The 20,023-nt window shown below is 37.6% G+C and overlaps 1 protein-coding gene across 1 annotated transcript in view; it reads right to left on the reverse strand.

The window, feature by feature from the left end:
* Nucleotides 1–20,023, reverse strand: part of CNTN1 (contactin 1) — a 206,715-nt gene that overhangs the window by 69,748 nt on the left and 116,944 nt on the right. The window contains exon 3 of the mRNA XM_088055395.1: nucleotides 4,581–4,710. Within this exon, the coding sequence (XP_087911521.1) occupies nucleotides 4,581–4,689 (109 nt within the window). The 5' untranslated portion in view covers nucleotides 4,690–4,710. The remainder of the gene's footprint in view (nucleotides 1–4,580; nucleotides 4,711–20,023) is intronic.

Consider the following 20,023-nt stretch of genomic DNA (forward strand, 5'->3'; position numbering starts at 1 on the left):
CCAAAGAAGCAAGAGATTTATTTCTATATCCTATGTGCCAGTGAGGACATTGAAAAGCCACATAGTTAATGATGTAGTTTCTCCTTTATAACAAGTTTCAAGTATGAAAAGCTCCAGCCCCTGGCAGAGCAAGTTTCTCCACTTGTGCCTAACAGGGTACAGTTTTCTTGTCTTCTCATAATGCTAAGAGGAATGTCAGCCAATACCAATTAATGTATTTTAAACACATCCCCATTTTCCTATTCAATATTTAAATTTTTAGGTGGCTCTTCCTTGAAAATCTAAGTGTTACTTCAAAAGTGACTGAAGAGCCCAACATGTTGATCCCATGGGAAAACCAGTGACCAGCAAATTAGGGTTGAAGCTAAAGTGCATTAGTTATTCTGCACAATCTCCCTGCACAAGCCCTCCTGGTGCACATGAAATACCAGAAATACACTCAGAAATTCAGCATGCTGTCTAACAGCATCCCCATGTACTCATTAAAATAACTGCCTTGCACTGAGCGGCTCTGCATCTTATTGGCTTTCTTGTTTCACCAGCCTTCTCTACAGTTTCAGTTCCTTGTGATTTTTGGAAATTTTGTAGCCTAAAAAGCAGAAGGGCTTTTGACATTTTTACCCCTGGACTATTGCCTCATTTTGCACAATTCAGAATAGTTTACTAGAGCGACAAGCTGCCTTTTAAGGCATGATCTGACCTAAACTCATAGATACTGTCTGGCTTCTCACTATCAAATCCCAAAGCAAAAAGTAGAACAGTTTTATGAGAAATAAATCATCAGAGGGACATTTTTCACTATGGATTCCTTTCAAAGCCAAATGTAATCTACTATTCATTAAGCACAATAAAATACAGGGTCTTTGCAGCTTTTGATTAGTCTTTTGCAAGAACAAAACAAGCTGTAGCTGAAAAACAGTCTTAATTCTTTTGGTGATAGGTTATTATCCCAAGTGAAGATACACTTTAGTTCAATGATTTATATGGAAAGTAGTGGATAACAGAAAAGTTTGAAATTCAGACCTAGCAACAGGACAGGAATCTAATGGGGAGTCAAAGGCAACTTGGAAGAGCACTGGAGAAATGTCAGGGGGAAGTGAAGAAGAGTCAAATATTATCAGTAATAGGCATCAAATAACTTTTTTGGCAGTGGACTGACAATCACTGACATGTTCCCTGAGGAGTGATTTGCTGCTCTCATTTACCTTGCACTACTCAAAGCGCACTCTGAAAAGCAACCCTTGTAACAGCTGTCTGTTCTTTCAGTAAGCTGAAGACCAAATTATTTATGGCTTTTTCACTGGTTTATATCTGCAAGACTACATTTCAAGCACTAGTTTACCTGGAAAACAAATACTGCTCCTGTCTCATTGCAGAAGATGATCTCTGCCTATACCTCTGATGCACTGATTCATAAAATCTTTGCTTCCCTCCAGTTAAGTAAGTGCACATTCACCACTGATGAGAAATGGACAGTCAATGCAACAGTTCTCAATTTCTGCCTTTGATTACCACAAAATAGAACTGGCTAAAAAAATTAAGGTGCAAACTCCAAAGTAAACTTTAAATTTCTTAAAAAATTGTGTTTCACTTGGGGAAATTTTTTTAGAATTTCCTGCAGTGAGAAGAAGAACAATTTGAAAACAAATAAAACCCTTCAACTTATAGAGTCTCAGAATACCTGTCATCACTTCAGGCCCAATTCTGAACATCTCAAGTCAGTGCAGCTTCAGCTTGCCAGCTCTCTGTTTCCCAAATCCTTCTAGCTGTTAAAGTCTGAAAGCTCTTAACACTCAGCCAAGTACATGAATTCTGAATACTTTCAGGTTTTTTGGCTGATATCTTTGAACTTGGGGACACCCATAGGGTAAGGCATCTCAAAACACAATGTATCTGCAAGCTATCAGTTTCCAGGGTCCAGAGCAGTTAATATCATAGTTAGTCTGTTTAGGGAGCACAGACCGCAAAACTACACTACAGAGTCCCAGATGAGTTTGCCGAAGGCAATTTACAGATTAGAACCACCTAGAATTGTGGATCCAGCACCACAGAAGGCAAGAGGAGACAAATATACTTCCAGAGAAAGTGTGTTTTGTTAAAAGGTGCTAAAACAACTTCTTAAATACTCTGCTTTCAACATCTGCTTCCAGTTAACTGGTCTCTTCACTCTGGAATGTGGTCTGTCTTTCTATTTAAATGAGAACTCATGATCTTTACTCAAAAACTGTCCCCAGGTTACATATTCTCCCTTACTGTTGACACTGCCAGAATTCCCCTTGATATCATGTGTGAAAGAACACCTCCTAGAACTTAACTTGAACACTCTACTTGTGCTCCTTCCTTCTCTTCAGTATCTTTCACTTTTTAACCACATAGAACACTTCCAAGCAACCCGTTACATTTCATCTTGGTTACTGCAGATACATATTTTCTGGATACAATGGCATTTTCATTGCCAAGAAATATATTCAAAAGGAAAATTTGCTAAGACTAACTGCCAGCAGCTCTCACACCCATTTGAAATGAGAAAGCCTCCAGCAAGATTCAAGTGCTGAGGCTGAGTAAAGACTGCAGCACCAGATTTATATAACCTAGATGGGTGCCATAAACCCTAGATGATAGAAGCAGATTTTCTCTCCACTCAAAAGGTTATTTAATGATTTATGCAAAATAGAGCAAGTCCAGGAGCAGAGAGCGTGTGCACAACTCAGCCTTGCAGTAATACACTGGCTGTAACAAACACACTCTGATTATATGAAACTAGGAATCTTCCACATTGGAGGGCGGTGCCATACCTTTAGAGATGGTCACAAGTCTTAACTTTGGCTTTTGATGTAAAATGCAAGCAAGTATTTATTCCATACCATGAGAGAAAATAGGAAAATTCTTTGAGCAGTAACAGCACTATTAGAACCTGCCCTGGATACACAATCCTTCACACCAATGGCTCCTATCTTGTGGAATCTAACAGTGCCAAGAGCAGTCCAGTGAGAGATCAAACAAGCCTTGCTATGACAGTGTGTGTACTCAGGCTGCACGCAGTGTCACGATAGCCCCTTTGTTCTTCTATGTCACTTTGTTGTGACCCTCATGGCACTCACCTTCCAATCCAATTCTCAGGCACTTGCCAGCAGCTATGTTCTGGTGCCAAGGTTTTTTTGGCTAACGGGCACAACAGTTATGTGCAGAATACACAATAACATTAATAATTTGATTCTGCCTGTCAAGAAATTACCTGAACATTTTTTCACCTTGATTGACTCAGCTCTTTTATCAACCAGTATCCAGCACTTGTTTGGCTACTGCAGGTTTTGTTTGATGTCAACAGGTCCACAGCAAAATCATGTGTGTAACATTACTGATAGCACTTCACAGTCTTTTTCGTTATTATTTTTATTCTTTCAGGAAAAGGACAGTATTGAATTAAATTGGTGAGTTTAAAGTTTTAATTTTGGTACTATCAGCAAGCCTCATATCTTAACGAAAAAAACCTCTTGAAATACACAGCAAATATATTGTGAAGGTATTGATTTTTATTAGTCATCAGTAAATCCTCCATCCAACTCAGACATGGAGTATAGAACAGCATTCAAAACTACAGAATAAAATAATGTTTCTGCTAAACCAGAAATCATCCCTGTGAGCTCTGGACTAATTTCTTAAAAGCAATGAGCTTATGTCACAATATAAATCAGATTTTTTGACTCAGTAAAAAGGAATGCAGTCTCATGGTAGTGGAATTGAGGCAATGCCTGAAATGATATCCCAGATCAAGCAAGTCTGTGACCTTCAAAGTAGGGAAGGATCTAAAGCCTACCTTGAAGTGAACCAAAACATTAGTACACAATGTTGGCACTTTTCAAATATTGGTCAATATTTTGTGCATGCTCTGTTTATGCTAGCCTAAAATTCATGCCAGCAAGTAAAACCCAGCATTCATTTAAATTGGCATGGAAATCTGAAACAAGCTTTACAAATCTCAAAGTTGTTAGGAACAGTTGGAATTTTGCCTTTTCACAGACCTCCCTCTATCTCTCAAAATAGAACTAGAATTTCAATTGCAAACATTTCTCTAAATGCAGATGCTATAAATATGACTCCAGAATGTTTTATTATCTATGCCCCACCTCTACTTATGAAAAATGTTGTAATTTTCAATAATAAATTGAAGTCAGAATATGCAGAACTGCCCTACTGTATTATGAAAACTACCACTACACTGGGCTTCTGAAAAATTACGAGATGGTGTCAATAATATAGAATTTTGTTTTTCATTATTCTAAACATGTTGATAATCTGTGCACAACAGGCAATTTATATACTTTTTACAATTTAGAAAAAGATTTAATTCTGTATATCAAATTAGAGAACGCCAAATTTAAAGTCCCTATCTGTCTTTTTCCAAACTTTTTACTATGGCAGGCAGTCTAATAAATATGCTTCCTGACAGTTTAATTGTTCACATTAAGTAATTTGGTGTACCTGCACAAATAAAATAAAGCCATACAAACATTCTGATTGTCCTTGAAACACATAAAACAACAGTTACTTAAATGAATTAACACAGGAGATCATCTTACCTGCCAGGGAGTAGACAAAACAAGGTATAATAAGATGATAGATGAAAAAACAAATGGATATCTTCTGTTCTGCCATTATCTCAAAAGGAATTGTGCATTGCAATACCATCACTCAGAGAACTAAAAATGCCTGTTATAGAGAAAGAAGAGAGAGTGAATAATTCTGACATAAGGTTTTATCTCATATCATATTTGGCCTGGCAGATTATGTGACTAAACTGAATACTTTAGAGTTAATATAGGAGAGAATCTTTTGAATAATAGTTGTATCATCAGAATTTCTGGATTAAATAAATTATCTCTATTATTCAGAAAGCTCTCTGTTTCAGAGTACTGAGATTTTCTGGTGATAGTATAATATGGTAAATATTGAAACTGAACATCCTTTTTTACACTTCTGGATTCTATCCTCCATCTCAGTAAATACTACATTTCAATTCATGACTTCAAAGTCTGTAAAAAGAAGACCACAGTGAAACTGAAGTTCATGCATCTCTTTCAGATTAATTTTGTCTAGTATATCACTATTTTAAACTTTTACTATGCAATAAATGGTCCTTCACAAAGGTGGTTTTATTTTTTATGAGTTTCCTTTAAAATACTGAATATAATCATTATTGCAACATTGTTTTCAAAGGTTTCTCTCTTCCATAGGGAAAAACTCTGCCTGTATATATACTAAAACCAAACTAAAAAAGCATGCAGCTTCTTTTGAATAATCTAAGATTTTCTAAATTATTTTTCAGACACTTCTGTAAGATTTGTTACTACATTCAATCAGAATATTTTGCAAGTTTTTCTTTTTTGATGGGGACTATTATCTATTTCTTTAGGGAAAAGTGTCATCATGTTTACAGTGTGCAATTCTCTAGGCTTTTTTGATGGATTTTTTTGTCATGAATATATAAATACACCCTTTACATCCATCACACCTTGGTCTTACTTCTTGATTGGATCTGCTCTAGCACTCGTTAAGAACTTCACACAAAGCAAGGCTCACAGTTTATTAGTGACAGAATATTGTATCTCAGGCACATGCTGATATCATCCAGTCTCCTCAGTATATTCATTTTGTTACTATTTCATAATAAAATATGCTTATACATACTTAAACACCTTTCAGTAATACACATCCCAGGACACGGTGCATGCTAAAAAAGACTTGTAGATTTGGGACATTGTTTAGTGGTAGATTTGAGCAGTTCTGGGTTAGCAGCTGGACTCAATGATCTCAAGAGATCTTTTCCAACCTAAAAGATTTTATGATTTTAATATTGCACCCTCACTTTTTGCAAGGTGTAATCTCAACGCTCCTGCTTTCCAGGCCCCCATGCCAGGAGTTGATGACTCTGACAGAGATGTCCACATTTTACCATGACTCTTTCCCTTTTCACATCAAAATTTTTACTAAATTGTTCATTTCTAAAATCCAGATATCTTAGGTCTTGTTTTGAAACTGCCCTGTTTCCCACCTCCAACACCAAGAAAGGAGCAATTTTAAATTACAAAGCACAAGTACAAATACACTTGACTTCCTAAGTATGGTTGGGATAAATCCTGCCCATATTACAGTGAGCTTCTCATCTGAGCTGCTGCCAGACATGCCTGCTGTAGTGGCTTGGCCGTCGGGGCCTTTTACTTGTCCCCTCTTTCTCAGAATAATGCTAAAATGCTCATTTGAACATGCCTCAACAATGAACTTCCTTAGAACAGAGTTTCAGGAGTGTTTTGATAAACTCTAACTGCAGGAAAATTACAAGAAATACCACAAGAAAATCTTCCAGCTCAGAAATTACAGGAGCTGTTGCATGTCACATTTTTTCCTTTTTTTTTTTTTTTAGCAGAATAAATCCTTAATAAAAAGTTAAAAGCTACATGACCCTACAATTATGGCTGTTATATGAAAACTGAGCTCAGCAAAACAGACAAGAGTTAAACAGTGATTCCCCAGAACTGAGATTTATTTAGAAATATTCCCTAGAAAAAGGCTCTTACATTGGCAACACATATGCTTAGTGTAGCTGGATCCAAGGAGAAAAATTTACTAAACATCTTTACCTTCCCACTTCTGTTGGCACTAAAGTTTCTTGAGAGTCTGTCACACAAATGATATCCACAACTGTTTCAGGCATTGGCCTTGACCGACGTATGAACTGCTGTGTCTGTATGATTCATCCAGAAGACAGTGGTGGGTTAGACCAAGAAATGACTTTGTATACTTTTATAGCAGCCATGCCCTGACTATGACATCCTTGTGATAAAACACTGCCTTCCCTGAAACATTTGTTTCCAAATGACATGAGTAAATTGCATAGTTATGCTGAAATAATTAAATAGCAAAGAAAGAGGAACCCTTTAGGGAACAACGGTAATTACACAGCAGCTCATGGTGATAATAACTGTGTTCAAGTGTATTGATAGAGGAGACTGTTAAGAGCACTGTGTTCTCTGAATTATAGTCATAGATGGAAGATCCCTCCTCCCTCTCTTCATCGGAATTTAGGTTCAATTTTGGGAATATACAATGTTCTCTAGTTCTCAAAAAATCCTTTTTTGCTGGCTCAGAAAAGAAAAAAAAAAACTGGTTTGAACAATGGCTTCAATTGCAGTAAATAAAAATTGTGTCAGTAAATGCTATAAATACTTCATTTTATTCAGAGACAAAAATATCTACCCTGCCAGGATTTAAATCCTTTCCCTACTCTCACTTGTTTCAGCTGAGTGGGTTCTGTATATATAGCACAGCCATCCCTCCTGATTCATCTCAGCTTGTGGGTGAGAAGCTGTTTCACATCGCTCTGCTGAATTTTGGCAGAACTGGCTGCTACAAGATGAGACAGCACACAGGTTATCGCTGTGTGTGTGAGGTGCTGGAGCTGTGCACGGTGTTCCCACCCAGCCGCCCAAGGAGTCGTCCAGCACATCTGAGCTAGCAGCACTGGTGCCGCAGGCAGCACCGTGGGCTGCAGTGCTCAGGCAGCATGATCTACTTTTGCTTTACAGCTCTCAACTTTTTTTTTCTTTGCAGAGTGAGAAGGACATTGCTGCCTAATTAAAAATCATTCCTGAACAAATGATCAGCAGAGTCACTCTTCTCTGAAAAAGCTGAGTGACTACATACCTAGACATACTTCCTTCAGTCTGCACAGTACACAATCTTTCTTCTTCCAAATAAAGCATCAAAATTTTAGCAAAAAAGTAAGCCATTTGAAAAATATGTAATAAACGAGCAGGCATTTAACTGCAACCATGTCATATTTAAATACTAACTAATGCTCATTAACACACTTAAGTCCCTTTGGACTGTTCAGTTTCCCAAGAGCCACTCACCACTACAGAGCCTTTGCTAGATTAAAAAAAAAAAACAGGTTCTGGTGAGCTGTCTGGAGTGCAATCCTCCCAGAGGAGGTGGAAAAAAGTGGGGCATTGGCAGCTGAATGGTAAGCACGCTCAATTTTGAACACAGGGACCTGTCAGAGTGTTTCTGTAAGCTTGCAGTGTCTCGTGTTGCTTCATTAGCATGAGAGGTGTTCCCAGGACACAAGGCTAAACCTGTCTCTCTATATCCAATTGTAAGGATTCTTTTCCCAATTTCCCAAAATGCAAATTAGGGAAATGTCTACATTTTCTGCCATATCCTGTGTGGCTTTCTTCAGATCTTCAGTGCACTGTGGCATTTTTTAAAGAGAAAAAGACACCTATTTTACAGCTATGGAAGTAGACAGTGTTTTCCATCACTTCCCTGCTAAATCCAAGCATGCAGATGACATCATCATTCTGCAAGGACATAAAGCATTTATAGGGTAGACACAAAAAGAAATTACAAACAGCAGGTAATTTAAGTAATTTGAATAAAGATTTTCAAGATCAAAGGCAGTAAAAATAAGGTACATAATCTACCAGATTTGAAATCAAGAAGGGATAGGGATAGACAAAGGACAGCAGAGCAACAGTAGAGGATGTTGAAGGGGTGAAGAGACAAGGTAAAGATCTCAACACTACAGAGGGAAGAGATGTCATGTGAGACACGTAAGTGATCTGTGGAAGATGGAAGCAATAAACCAACCCAAAAGGGGCAGTAGAGGGAAAGTGAAGGAGATATAGGTAGATAAAGATGTACGAGAATTACCAGATGCTTCTGTCAGTAAATCTCAACATTTACCATGGAAGAGCCTTCCTGAACCTTGCTCTGGTAAGGCTTTCAGTGTGGGAACACTGTGATTACTGTATCAGCCCCTGACATCCACTCCAGGCTCCAGTCAGGAGCTCCAAGTGCTGAAGGGGAAGTGAGGGGGCAGAACAAAGTGTTTAGGAGCTCTGGCATGGTACACTTAGCTAGAAGAGGTAAACTGAGATGCCTGCTGTGATCCACATTTCCTGGTATTATGATAATTACAGACATTCAAGTTCTAGAATTGATAGAGATTCTGTCCAGATTAAACAGTAAATAGATACAACAATCTAGTGGAAATATGTGGTTCTTTACCCTTTTTCAAAAAAATGAATATATATAATTGCAATAATTCACTTGCAAATTAACACAGTGGCAAGTTATAATCAAAGTCTTTTAGGAGTCAGACAATACTTCAGCCTAATCAGTGTTTTGTATTTGTTTTTACTTCAGACTCTTTCAGTGATTTTTGTAAGCATGTAATTGCTCCTCATCTTTATTTTCTTAACAGAGTTGCATTTTCTTCTATAAGTAACTCCTCACAAATCTTAGTAGTTGCTCAGTGTGTAGAAATACCACAAAGCATTTTAATTTAAAAAAAATCTATTGTGTGCACTGCATATTATTTATTTTAGCGCTTTTTGTCCTTTTCTGCTATTTTGTCCTTTGCAAATTAATTTTGTGATCAATGAATGAGTTCTGACAATCTACATGACATTAAAAAGGACACTGAATCTTGTTCATAACTCTGGCTTCTCAATCATCACCCACACACAATCCAATTTACTTCTGAAGCCAATAATTTAGCCACTAGAATTTATAGCTTTCTCTATTACTGGAAAAGTGATGACAGTCAAGATCCTTGCTATTGCACAGATTTGTTTCATTCCAGTGGTCTGGGATTGCTGTAAGCAAAGTTCCAAGCTAACCCTGCTCTTACAGCATTGCTGCATCTGCAGAAGATTTTAGGTGTTAGCTAGCTCTCACTTAGGAGTCCAAAAGTGACTTTAGTTCCCTTCATAAAGCCTTGTAGAAATACTTCACTTCCTTATGATTTCTATAATTATAATCTTTGTTTTTGACAGATTTGTTCTAGTGGAAATGGAATCTCAAATCCACCACTCACAATACTGCCCACTGGCCCAAACAGTCCATCACTAACAGTCATTCTTCTAATATTTTCCACTTCATCCTAAACAAAGAATATAGCTACACTCTCCCTTTCACATGAATGAAATCCAGATAAAAAGCACATCAGTTTGATAGCCCATAAGTAAGATACTCTTCTTGAACAGAATTTACAATTTCAAGGACAATATGCAATGACATAACAAAAAAGCACAAAGTTGGAGCAACTTGCAGTCTAATCCTTCCCCTCCAACAACTCAGGGATTTTTAACTGCTTACAGGTGCTAAGTGACCAATAATAAAACAAAACAAAACAAAACAAAACAACCAAGAATCGGTTTATTAATATATTTTAACAGGCTAAATTAGCAAGTGATTCTATCACTTGCTTGAGTTGGATAACTCAGCCAGATCTGTGATTTTGCTTAATAAACACTGATTTGGAAATACTAAGAATCAGTATCTTGGAGGTAATCTGGAATTAAATGTGAACAAAGATGACATGGAAGACAAGAAGCAATTCTTCAACTGCACCAATAACTAAAGTAAAACAAAGGATAAAATGTGAGTCCATTACTAAATGTAGTGGGAACACTGGTTACAAGAGGATGCTCAAAAAGTGTTGATGGACACCCTAACAAGGCTGCTTGAAATCATCTTTGAAAGGTTGTGGTGATCAGAAATGGTCCCTAAGGACTGGAAGAAAGCAAAGCCACCCCAGTCTTCAAAAAAGTCAGCCTCACCTCAGTCCTTGGAAAGCTGATGTAGTGCCTCATTCTGCAGGCCATCTCTATCCACATAGATGACAAGAAGGCAATTAGGAGTAGGCAACAAAGATTCTGGGAAGGAAAATAATGTTTGACCAATCTTATTGCCTTCTACAATAAAACAACTGCCTTGATGAATGAGGGGAGAGCAGTGGGTATTTTCTAGCTCTACTTCATCAAGGTTTGCAACACTGTCTTGCACAACATCCTCATAGGAAAACTCTGGAAGTTCAGGCTGGATCAGTGGACAGCGAGGTGGATTGAGAACTGGCTGAACAGCAGATGCCATAGTGTCATAATAAGTAGCACAGGGTTTAGTTAGACTCCTGTCACTAGTGTCCCCCAAGGTTCAGTACTGGGCCCAGTATGGTTTAATGTATTCATCAACGACTTGCATAAAGATGCATCCTCAGTCTGTTCACTGACAACACAAACCTGACAGGGGGGCTGATACCCCAGAGTGCTGTGAGCCCTTCAGAAGGGTCTCAGCAGGTTGGAGAGAAGGACAGAGAAGAAATGTCTGAAATTCAATGAAGGCAAATGCAGGCTCCTGCACTTGAGAAAGAATGCACAAACACAAGCTGTATCATCATTCCCATTTTCATTATTTCTGTTTTGTCTCTTTCTCACAGTTCACACAACTAATAATAAGTCTTATGTCGACATGATTTCTGAGCCTGAGAGAGTTTCAGCCTATCAGGGGCTCATCTGTTTCCCAGGGAAAAAGTTCCTGGGAACAGTTTTCTCTCAAGGACTGTTTTATTGTAAATAGATTATATTTCTCAAAACAATACTGAACAGATGTTCTTGGTGTGTTCTCTCTTATCCCACCAATGGGATGAGAGAGGTGTTCTTCCCTCTACCAATCAGGGTGACCTGGTTGGAGAAGGATATAAGGGTTAAGAAAACCCCACAATAAAGGCTTTTGCCTCATGATGAAGCAGCTGGCCTGTGTCCGATTATCTGGGGAATCCTCAATACATCGTGTCCTTCAGCGACAGTCTTATTTTTGTTATTTGCATCCACCAATTCATTACGAATCAACATTAATTCTCTTCCCTACAAGGGCCTTAGAGCAGCCACACATCTGTCTCAGCCTGCAGTTAACCAACACCTACGTGACGAAGGGTCATTTGGTAATACTGTTATAAACACATATTTTCAGGAACATTAGGCATCTTCTAATCTGTGGTAAATTCAACAACTCATCTTTACTATTAATCATTAATACAGTTTAGTTACTTTTCTTAAGTCAGCTGCAGAAACATCATTTTGAAATACTTTCAGATGATGCTTAGTGGTACTTATGCACTGTCTTTAATTATCACATCAGCAATTAAGGGTCAGACAGACAGTCCCTATTCACACTATTTGATTTATCAGCAACTGGTTGCTCTCTAAGGTAATAAATATGAAAGAGGTCACTTAGAACTGTCATAACACACAGGCATTACTCACTTTTCCGAAAGCTTGCTGTAAGGCATTTGCTGCTTAAAGACTGTCTGGTAAAATATTTCAGCAACAAAAATTAATAAACCTCCTTTCAAGTCCTGAGCATCTCACAGAACAGTGTATTACTCTGCTCCCATATGTATGAGTACCTTCCTCTTGTATCTTCAAGACTAAGCATTTGAAATTTGACTCCTGGGTAACCAAACCAAACAAACAAAGTCTCTAAAGTCAGCACAAAAAAACATCAGCCATGAATACAAATAAATATCTATTACTAAAACTGGGTATTCCTTCATGATAACACAGATTTTTAGATTACTTTGGCCAATAACTTTAAGGGACAATACACATTAATTCTCCAGAAAAATTAAGTGTATAATTGCTGTTATTTTTTTGAGCCTTAAATTTTGTTAAAGTTTATAAAAGAAAAAAACATATTAATGAGAATACCATATTGAAATTAAATATTAAAGAGATTTCTAAGAAAAACCAGATTTTTCATGTTTCAGAAAAATGAAATGAAGACTGTATAAAAATATCATGTTCTTGGCATTTTCATTAAATTTTCACATTTTCTTGAACTTAGAAATACCTTGTTATTCATCAGTAAATGGAGATACTGGAATGAATCATGTATATACAATAAGTTCACAGCAGATGTATTTATATACATAAAAATGTAGCAGTTTATCCATATAATCTGTAACTCAGGATAGTCTATAAAATACTTCTTATTATACAGCCAAAGACAAGCTCAGTGGGAGATTTCATCTTCAAAATGCATGTTTCCTAGCAACTCTCTTGACATCAGAGTAGCATTTTTTAAATTTACATCAATCACTTGGAACTGTTGAGAATACTTAAAAACATCTCTTTCATCCTATGAATAAACAGTTTGAATCAGACTAGCAGCTGCAAAAAGGAGAAAAAAGGAGAATCAATTCAATGTTTACTAAAACTTGCTGGTGGATTTTGGAACAATACATTATTTGTGCCTTTTTGGTTTTAAGCTTACACATTTCAGAACAGATGTTGGTGAGATCCATTGGTGTTTTTTATAGGTTTTAGCTGCCATGACCGTCTCAAAGCTCCTCTGTTTTAAAGACTACTTTTCAAGGATACATACTCATGAGGTAGGCTTAGCTGTACTCTGAAGATTTTAGCAGACAAGTAATGGTTTCATTCTATTGATTTCATGACCTACAACTTTCATTTTTTTGTAGTCTTCAGATTTTTGGGGAGAAAGCTTAGTTTTGAAAGCTCAGTTTCTTGCCTCCTAATTGTCAGTTGATACTTTTCATATGTGAGTTATCTACCAGTGCCAGTAGAGTCACAGAGGCACACAGGAGGTACAGAAATCTCTCTTAACACTTAGTCAGCAAGGAGGGATACAGGGATATGCACCATCAGAACAGCCTTTGGAAATCGCTGTGCCAAAACCACTACACCTGACATAAGAAATCATATTTTCTCAAAGCTGTTCAGAATCTTGATCTCATGATTGCACTTAGATTAAATCAAGGAAGGTCAAGGAACAAAATAGATGGGAAAATGGACAGACAATGGGACAAAAGGGTCTGGTTGTGACTCCTCTGGGTGGCAGGTCTCTATTCTGTGTGCATGTGTGTGAATAGACAAACAGGCGCCCACCACTGGGACGGGACCAGGAGCCCAGGTCCCTATGGTGGCAGCAGCAGAAGACAACAAAATGTGTCAGAGGACTGAGTGGTGGCAGGTAGACAAGGGACCACAGGCTGCAATACTTTGTAATTCTTGATTTCCAACTTCTGGATAAAAAAATAGAACTTTTTTTTTTTTTTCCAATTATTTAGCTTTATCTGGGGGTTATATGTGACCAGAACTGTTCAGAAAGTAAGGCTGGTCATTCAAACTGTACTGTTAAGCATTCACACAATATTAACATTCTGATTTTTCATTGTCTCATACCACAATTGAAGGGCAAGAAACCCATTACCTAAGAACAAGAAAAGCATATAATCACCAGCAGACATTGTTCTACCCAGTAAAGGCAAAGTAATCAGCATATATTCTAATATCTCTGATGATATGCTGGTGGATCTACAAATTAGAAACATCCACACTTAATGTCTTTCAAGGAAACAATTTATAGAGGCTTTAATCCATTAACTTTTACACATACTTTCTATAATGCCTGCCCATGTCCTTCTTTCTTGACCTTTTCCCCAAAGTGCCCAACTTTTCTTAATTGATCTAATTTAAATGGAGAGGCATGTAAGATACTTTTCACATTCAATTTATTTGTAAAAAAATTTGATAAAACTATCCCCAGATGTACAGCTGAAATGGCAAGAGAACAGACAAAGTGTTACTCACAGTAAGCAATACCAAGAATTAAATAGCATCATTATGTTCATTGGAATCTCTGTGCTTTCATACTGACAGAGGTATGAGAACACAGTTCAGCATGTGTAAGAATATATTAAAAGGCTATGTGAAGGATGATGCTATTAGTAGCTACCCAGAATTGCTGCATATCACATTCTGTGGTCTGCTAATGCATCTGTCAAATGAATCATTATAGCAACACAAATTTAGCCATTTAGTATTTCCAGTTCTCAAAATATTACAATAAATCATCTTTTAAATGTACAATGTACAATGTTTGTTCTGTAGCATTCTCTGGGGTATTTACCTTCATTTGGTAAAAAAAAAAATTATAATTTCCATTACAGTACCAATATGAAAAAAATCTTCCAGTGGAAGAAATTACTACAAAATATTTGATATACACAATTAAAACTCACCTTTTTCTTCTTGTAAGAGACTAGCTACAGAGTACCTCTATGTCACAGCACAGATAGCTTCTGTGCTGATGGTATAACAGAAAAATCCTTTTGTAAGACACTGAAATTTCATAATAAGTCAGTATTATATATCTTATGGATAGATCTATATCTTAGATATACCATCTTACATTACTATTTGCTTTGGTAATTTATTTTAATGCTGTAATCTCACTTTCCTTTTATAGCAAACACAGAAATGCAAGGGCAATTTTGAAGAGCTAACATTTCAGTATTTATGAACCAAAGCATGATCTCAAGTCCCAACTTCTGCAGATCATTCTTTGTACTCCTCAGCAGAAACATGACAACAACAGGAGCAATCCTTTGTCAGTATGGCATATTGGCACTGAAGGATTTAAGTAGAAGCACCGGGGAACAAAGGAAATAACACAATTGTTTAAGACCCCAGGACAAAGGTTAGGGTCTCCATGGGAATAAAGTGTTATCAGACTGTTATGAAAAGATGAGGTTCAGAATACATGCAGCAAACATTGACGCATGAGACCCCCTTAACAGATCATGTACCGAAGAACTGGGAAATAATGTACATTAATATACCCCTTTCTTGTACATGACAATTGAATAAAAGCTAGACTTTTCCTGGTTTACATGGGCAAACTCTCCTTTGTCTGTGACTACTATAACATGGTCAAGAACAGATTTTTTTTATACAGACAAAAATAAAAATTCTCTTCATGTCTGCTCTCATCTTTGATATCTGAGATTACACGTGAAATTATTTAAGACACCCTGCTATATTCTTCAGTAAATTGTGTGACTTCATATTGTCTACATGTCTTACCAGAAGAAAAGCAATTAGATTGAGAAGAAAAAATAAGGAGAATTTAATTCCTTTGCTTACCATCAACCTTCCTTTGTCTTGATGTATACAGTTTGAAGGAAACAGTCACTTGTGGACAAGTTTACTATTCACAAAGTATTATAGCGCTGTATCAATAACATATAATGTGTCAGATAATTTCATTAAGAGCTCCTGTTAACACCACCATTTTATGCTTCATGGCATATCTAAAGATTATTTCTTCTAACATTTCATTAGTATTCTTTTTAAAAAAATGTTTGTGCTTGGCAATTTGAATTTATCTTGAAAAGAATGTGAACACAATGAACACCAAATGCATCTGAATCAAATACAGTGAGAAATGGTCAGATGAGGGTCGTAAGTGACTAATATCAGGAGCTCTTGGACCTCATTATGTTTTAAAATAAATGTGACTCATCCAGTGTCTCATACATTTTATTGCAACCATTTATCTAAAATAAAATGCAAACACATAATAATAAATTAAAATAAATTCTGAAGAGGGTTATCTGAAAGTGATTATCTGCTGTTGTGAAAAAAAATTAATGAATTTGAATCAAATCCGTATATATTTTGAAGATATTTTGAATACCTTTGTATTTAAAACAATATATACCTTGAAGATGGTTCTAAACAGTTGTTTTGTGTTTGAATAGCCAACCTTTTGTTATTTATTTTGCACATTTAATTTTTCATTTCCTATGTTGAATCTCTTCCTAATTCCCAACAGACACAGGTTAGATCTTACAGTAACACTCAGGTGGAAGAAGTCTGACAGCCCTTGTTAACAACTCTTATAGAAGGCATTGTGAAAGTTTCCTTCAATTCAAGAAGAGACTTTAAAGTATATCTTTCTGAGGCTATGTTTCAGGGTCATTTTGACACAGCAAACTTTCTTTCTCATGTCTTCCCTTTCAGACCTGTACTGATGTTTGTGCTGCCAGGCAGGCACACAACTGTAAGGTACAAGCAAAGCTCTGAAGTCTTGGGTCTTTCCCATGTAATAGTGCCAAAGGAAAGACATGGAAAAAGAAATTACATTTCAGAGGAGGTTTTTGACCTGTTCAGCTTGGTAATACTTGTCATTTGGAAGTAAATGTAAATTCACTCATGGTATAATTGCAAATGAAAAAAAAGTCTGTTTTTTAAAAAAACACAATTATCAGTAAGTACAAAGCAGCCAGTGTTCTTCCATGCTTAGAAAATCAAGGCATTCAGTGCAAAAAGGAATAAATTATGGAGGTCATAAACCAGAATGGGTGCTCTCTGGACAGCAACAACTCTGAAAAACATTTAAGGGATACAGTGGACAAGCAATTTTACTGAGGTTTCCAGGACAATGCTATGCCTAAAAGAACTGCATGACCCTTAGGGATTAAATGACTGAAAAATACAATTATCATGGGAATTTGCTTGTTAGAAATAAGCAAATTTGATTGGAACTAGCATGACTCATTTGTGAACACTACCAATAATTGTGATGCTGGGTGATATTTATTTAAAGAGCATGGAGAGATGTAAAATATACAAAAATTTATACAAAAGGAGTGGAGAAAATTCCATATGGCAAGAATTTTGCTTGTTCAACCTGTCTGGCATACCAAAGAGATGAGTGGGGAATATCCTGGTTACAGATACATAAGTATGTCTTGAAAATATGGGAGACAAAAGGGTACTGCTATATTCCTGAGAAAGACATAATAAAACTAAAAATCTGGAATTTGATTCTGGAATGATTTAGATGGGATGTATTGCAAAATTGTAGCACGGCATACAGAGACATTCCTAGTACTTGAAGTCTCCAGTAAGTACTAAACACTTTCTTGCAAGGCAGCAAGTACCAACACTGAGGCAGCTGGCTGAAACTCACTGACAGAGCTCTCACTGCCTTTCAAGACCTCGAGCTGCAGATATAAGGCAGATGATGATGTTCTGGCATGGTGTTTCCCCAGAGTGGGATCCTTTCAGACTGACAAGCCTTGTTCCCTGTTCCAAACACCATTTTATAGCACCTCCTTTTAGTGATTTCCACAAAGGAAAGTGAAAATGAGTCCAGAAAATAAAGTGTCATGCTCCAGTGAGGTTCAAAGTAGATTATTTTTCAGTGAGCAGCAACTTTTATTGCTCCTAGCAATTAAAAATACTCCGATCTACTTCTTTTCTGAGTACTACAAACATCTGTGGTAGCTACAAACAAAGCTGTGATCAAGAGATCAAAAATATAGAAAGAAATGACTGTAAAAGAAAAACTTCTTGATAATAGCTACAACAATTATTAAAGGTCTGGAGATGTTATTGGGTTATGAATTATGGCGAAAGATGTCCCATTTGCATAGAAATAAATTACCTGCAAGAAAAAAAATCTTTATAACCAGCACACTCATCATTTCATCAGCAGCAAGATAAAGAAACAGACCTCCATGTATTATGGATAGATCTCACTGGTTCTCTCTTAAAAAAAAAAGCTTCATGGTATATTTTAAATTAATGCCATAGACCATATGTAAAAGAGCATTGAGAAACTTTTAACTTGATACTTCAAATGTACAGGCAAAGATTTTAAAGACTGATTTCTATATCTATTATTAAAAATATAATTTTAAATTATTTTTCAAATATTTTTGGGTGCTCTCTCTTTCCTCTTTTTTTCCTAAACATTTTACCCATTTCCACCAATTAATTTAACACTGAAACTTCATATTACGGTATTTAAGATGAAATGCTGCTCACTCTATCTATCTTCTATACTCCCACTCTTTCCCCAAACACAATTCACTTCTTATGTCTCATTTTTCGCTTTTCACACAATCACAGAATCTCTAGGTTGGAAGAGACCTTCAAGATCATCGAGTCCAACCCATGCCCTAACACCTCAACTAGACCATGGCACTGAGTGCCATATCCAGTCTTTTTTTAAACACATCCAGGGATGGTGACTCCACCACCTCCCCGGGCAGACCATTCCAGTACTTTGTCACTCTTTCCGTGAAAAACTTTTTCCTAATATCCAACCTAAATTTCCCTTTATGCAGCATGAGACTGTGTCCTCTCATTCTGTCAGTTGCTGTCTGGAGAAAGAGACCAACCCCCACCTGACCACAACCACCTTTCAGGAGTTGTAGAGAGTGATAAGGTCACCTCTGAGTCTCCTTTTCTCCAGGCTAAACAACCCCAGTTCCCTCAGCCACTCCTCATAGGGTTTGTGTTTCAAGCCCCTCACCAGCCTCGTTGTCTCCTCTGGATGCGCTCAAGCATCTCAACATCCTTCCCAAACTGAGGGCCCAGAACTGGACACAGCACTCCAGGTGTGGCCTCACCAGTGCTGAGTACAGGGGAAGAATGGCCTCCCTGCTCCTGCTGGCCACACCATTCCTGATACAGACCAGGAGCCACTGGCCCTCTTGGCCACCAAGGCACACTGCTGCTGGCTCATGTTCAGCTGCTGTCACCAGCACCCCCAGGTCCCTTTTTGCCTGGCTGCTGTCCAGCCACTGTCCCCAGACTATAACGTTGCAGAGGGTTATTGGGGCCAAAATGCAAGACTCGGCACTTGGACTTAATAAACGTCATCTTACTGGACTCTGCCCACCCATCCAGCCATTCCAGGTCTCTCTGCAGAGCCCTCCTCCTACCTTCCAACAGACCAACACATGCTCCCAGCTTAGTGTCGTCTGCAAATTTACTAATGAAAGACTCAATTCCCTCATCTATTTCATCAATAGAAATATTGAACAGAACAGGCCCCAGCACAGACCCCTGAGGGACACCACTGGTGACTGGTCCCCAGCTGGATGCAGCACCATTCACCACCACTCTCTGGGCCAGACCATCCGGCCAGTTCCTAACCCAGCACAGAGTGCTCCTGTCCAAGCCATGGGCTACCAGCTGTTCCAGGAGTGTGCTGTGGGAGACAGTGCCAAAGGCCTTGCTCAAGTCCAAATAGACAACATCCACAGCCTTTCCTGCACCCACCACGCAGGTCACCTGGTCATAAAAGGAGACCAAGTTGGTCAAACACAACCCACCCCTCCTAAATCCATTCTGGGTCTGATACTCTGGCCATCCTGTACGTGCTGCATGATGACATTCACTATAAAATGGTCTTGGCCATTTTTGCCTAATTTCAAGTACATTCAGATAAACACATGTAAATCCATTCAATTTCTTGTCTGCATCTGTCTACCGCCAGGAACCAGTAGCATCAAGAACCAGCCTTTTTGTACCTTTAGTTACTAAACAAAAGCTTCCTCCAATTGTAGTACTTTACAATTGCT

This window comes from Pseudopodoces humilis, chromosome 5 (genome assembly GCF_049639895.1).
Source record: "Pseudopodoces humilis isolate 2021_Gansu_Grassland_sample_001 chromosome 5, ASM4963989v1, whole genome shotgun sequence".
Lineage (NCBI taxonomy): Eukaryota > Metazoa > Chordata > Aves > Passeriformes > Paridae > Pseudopodoces > Pseudopodoces humilis.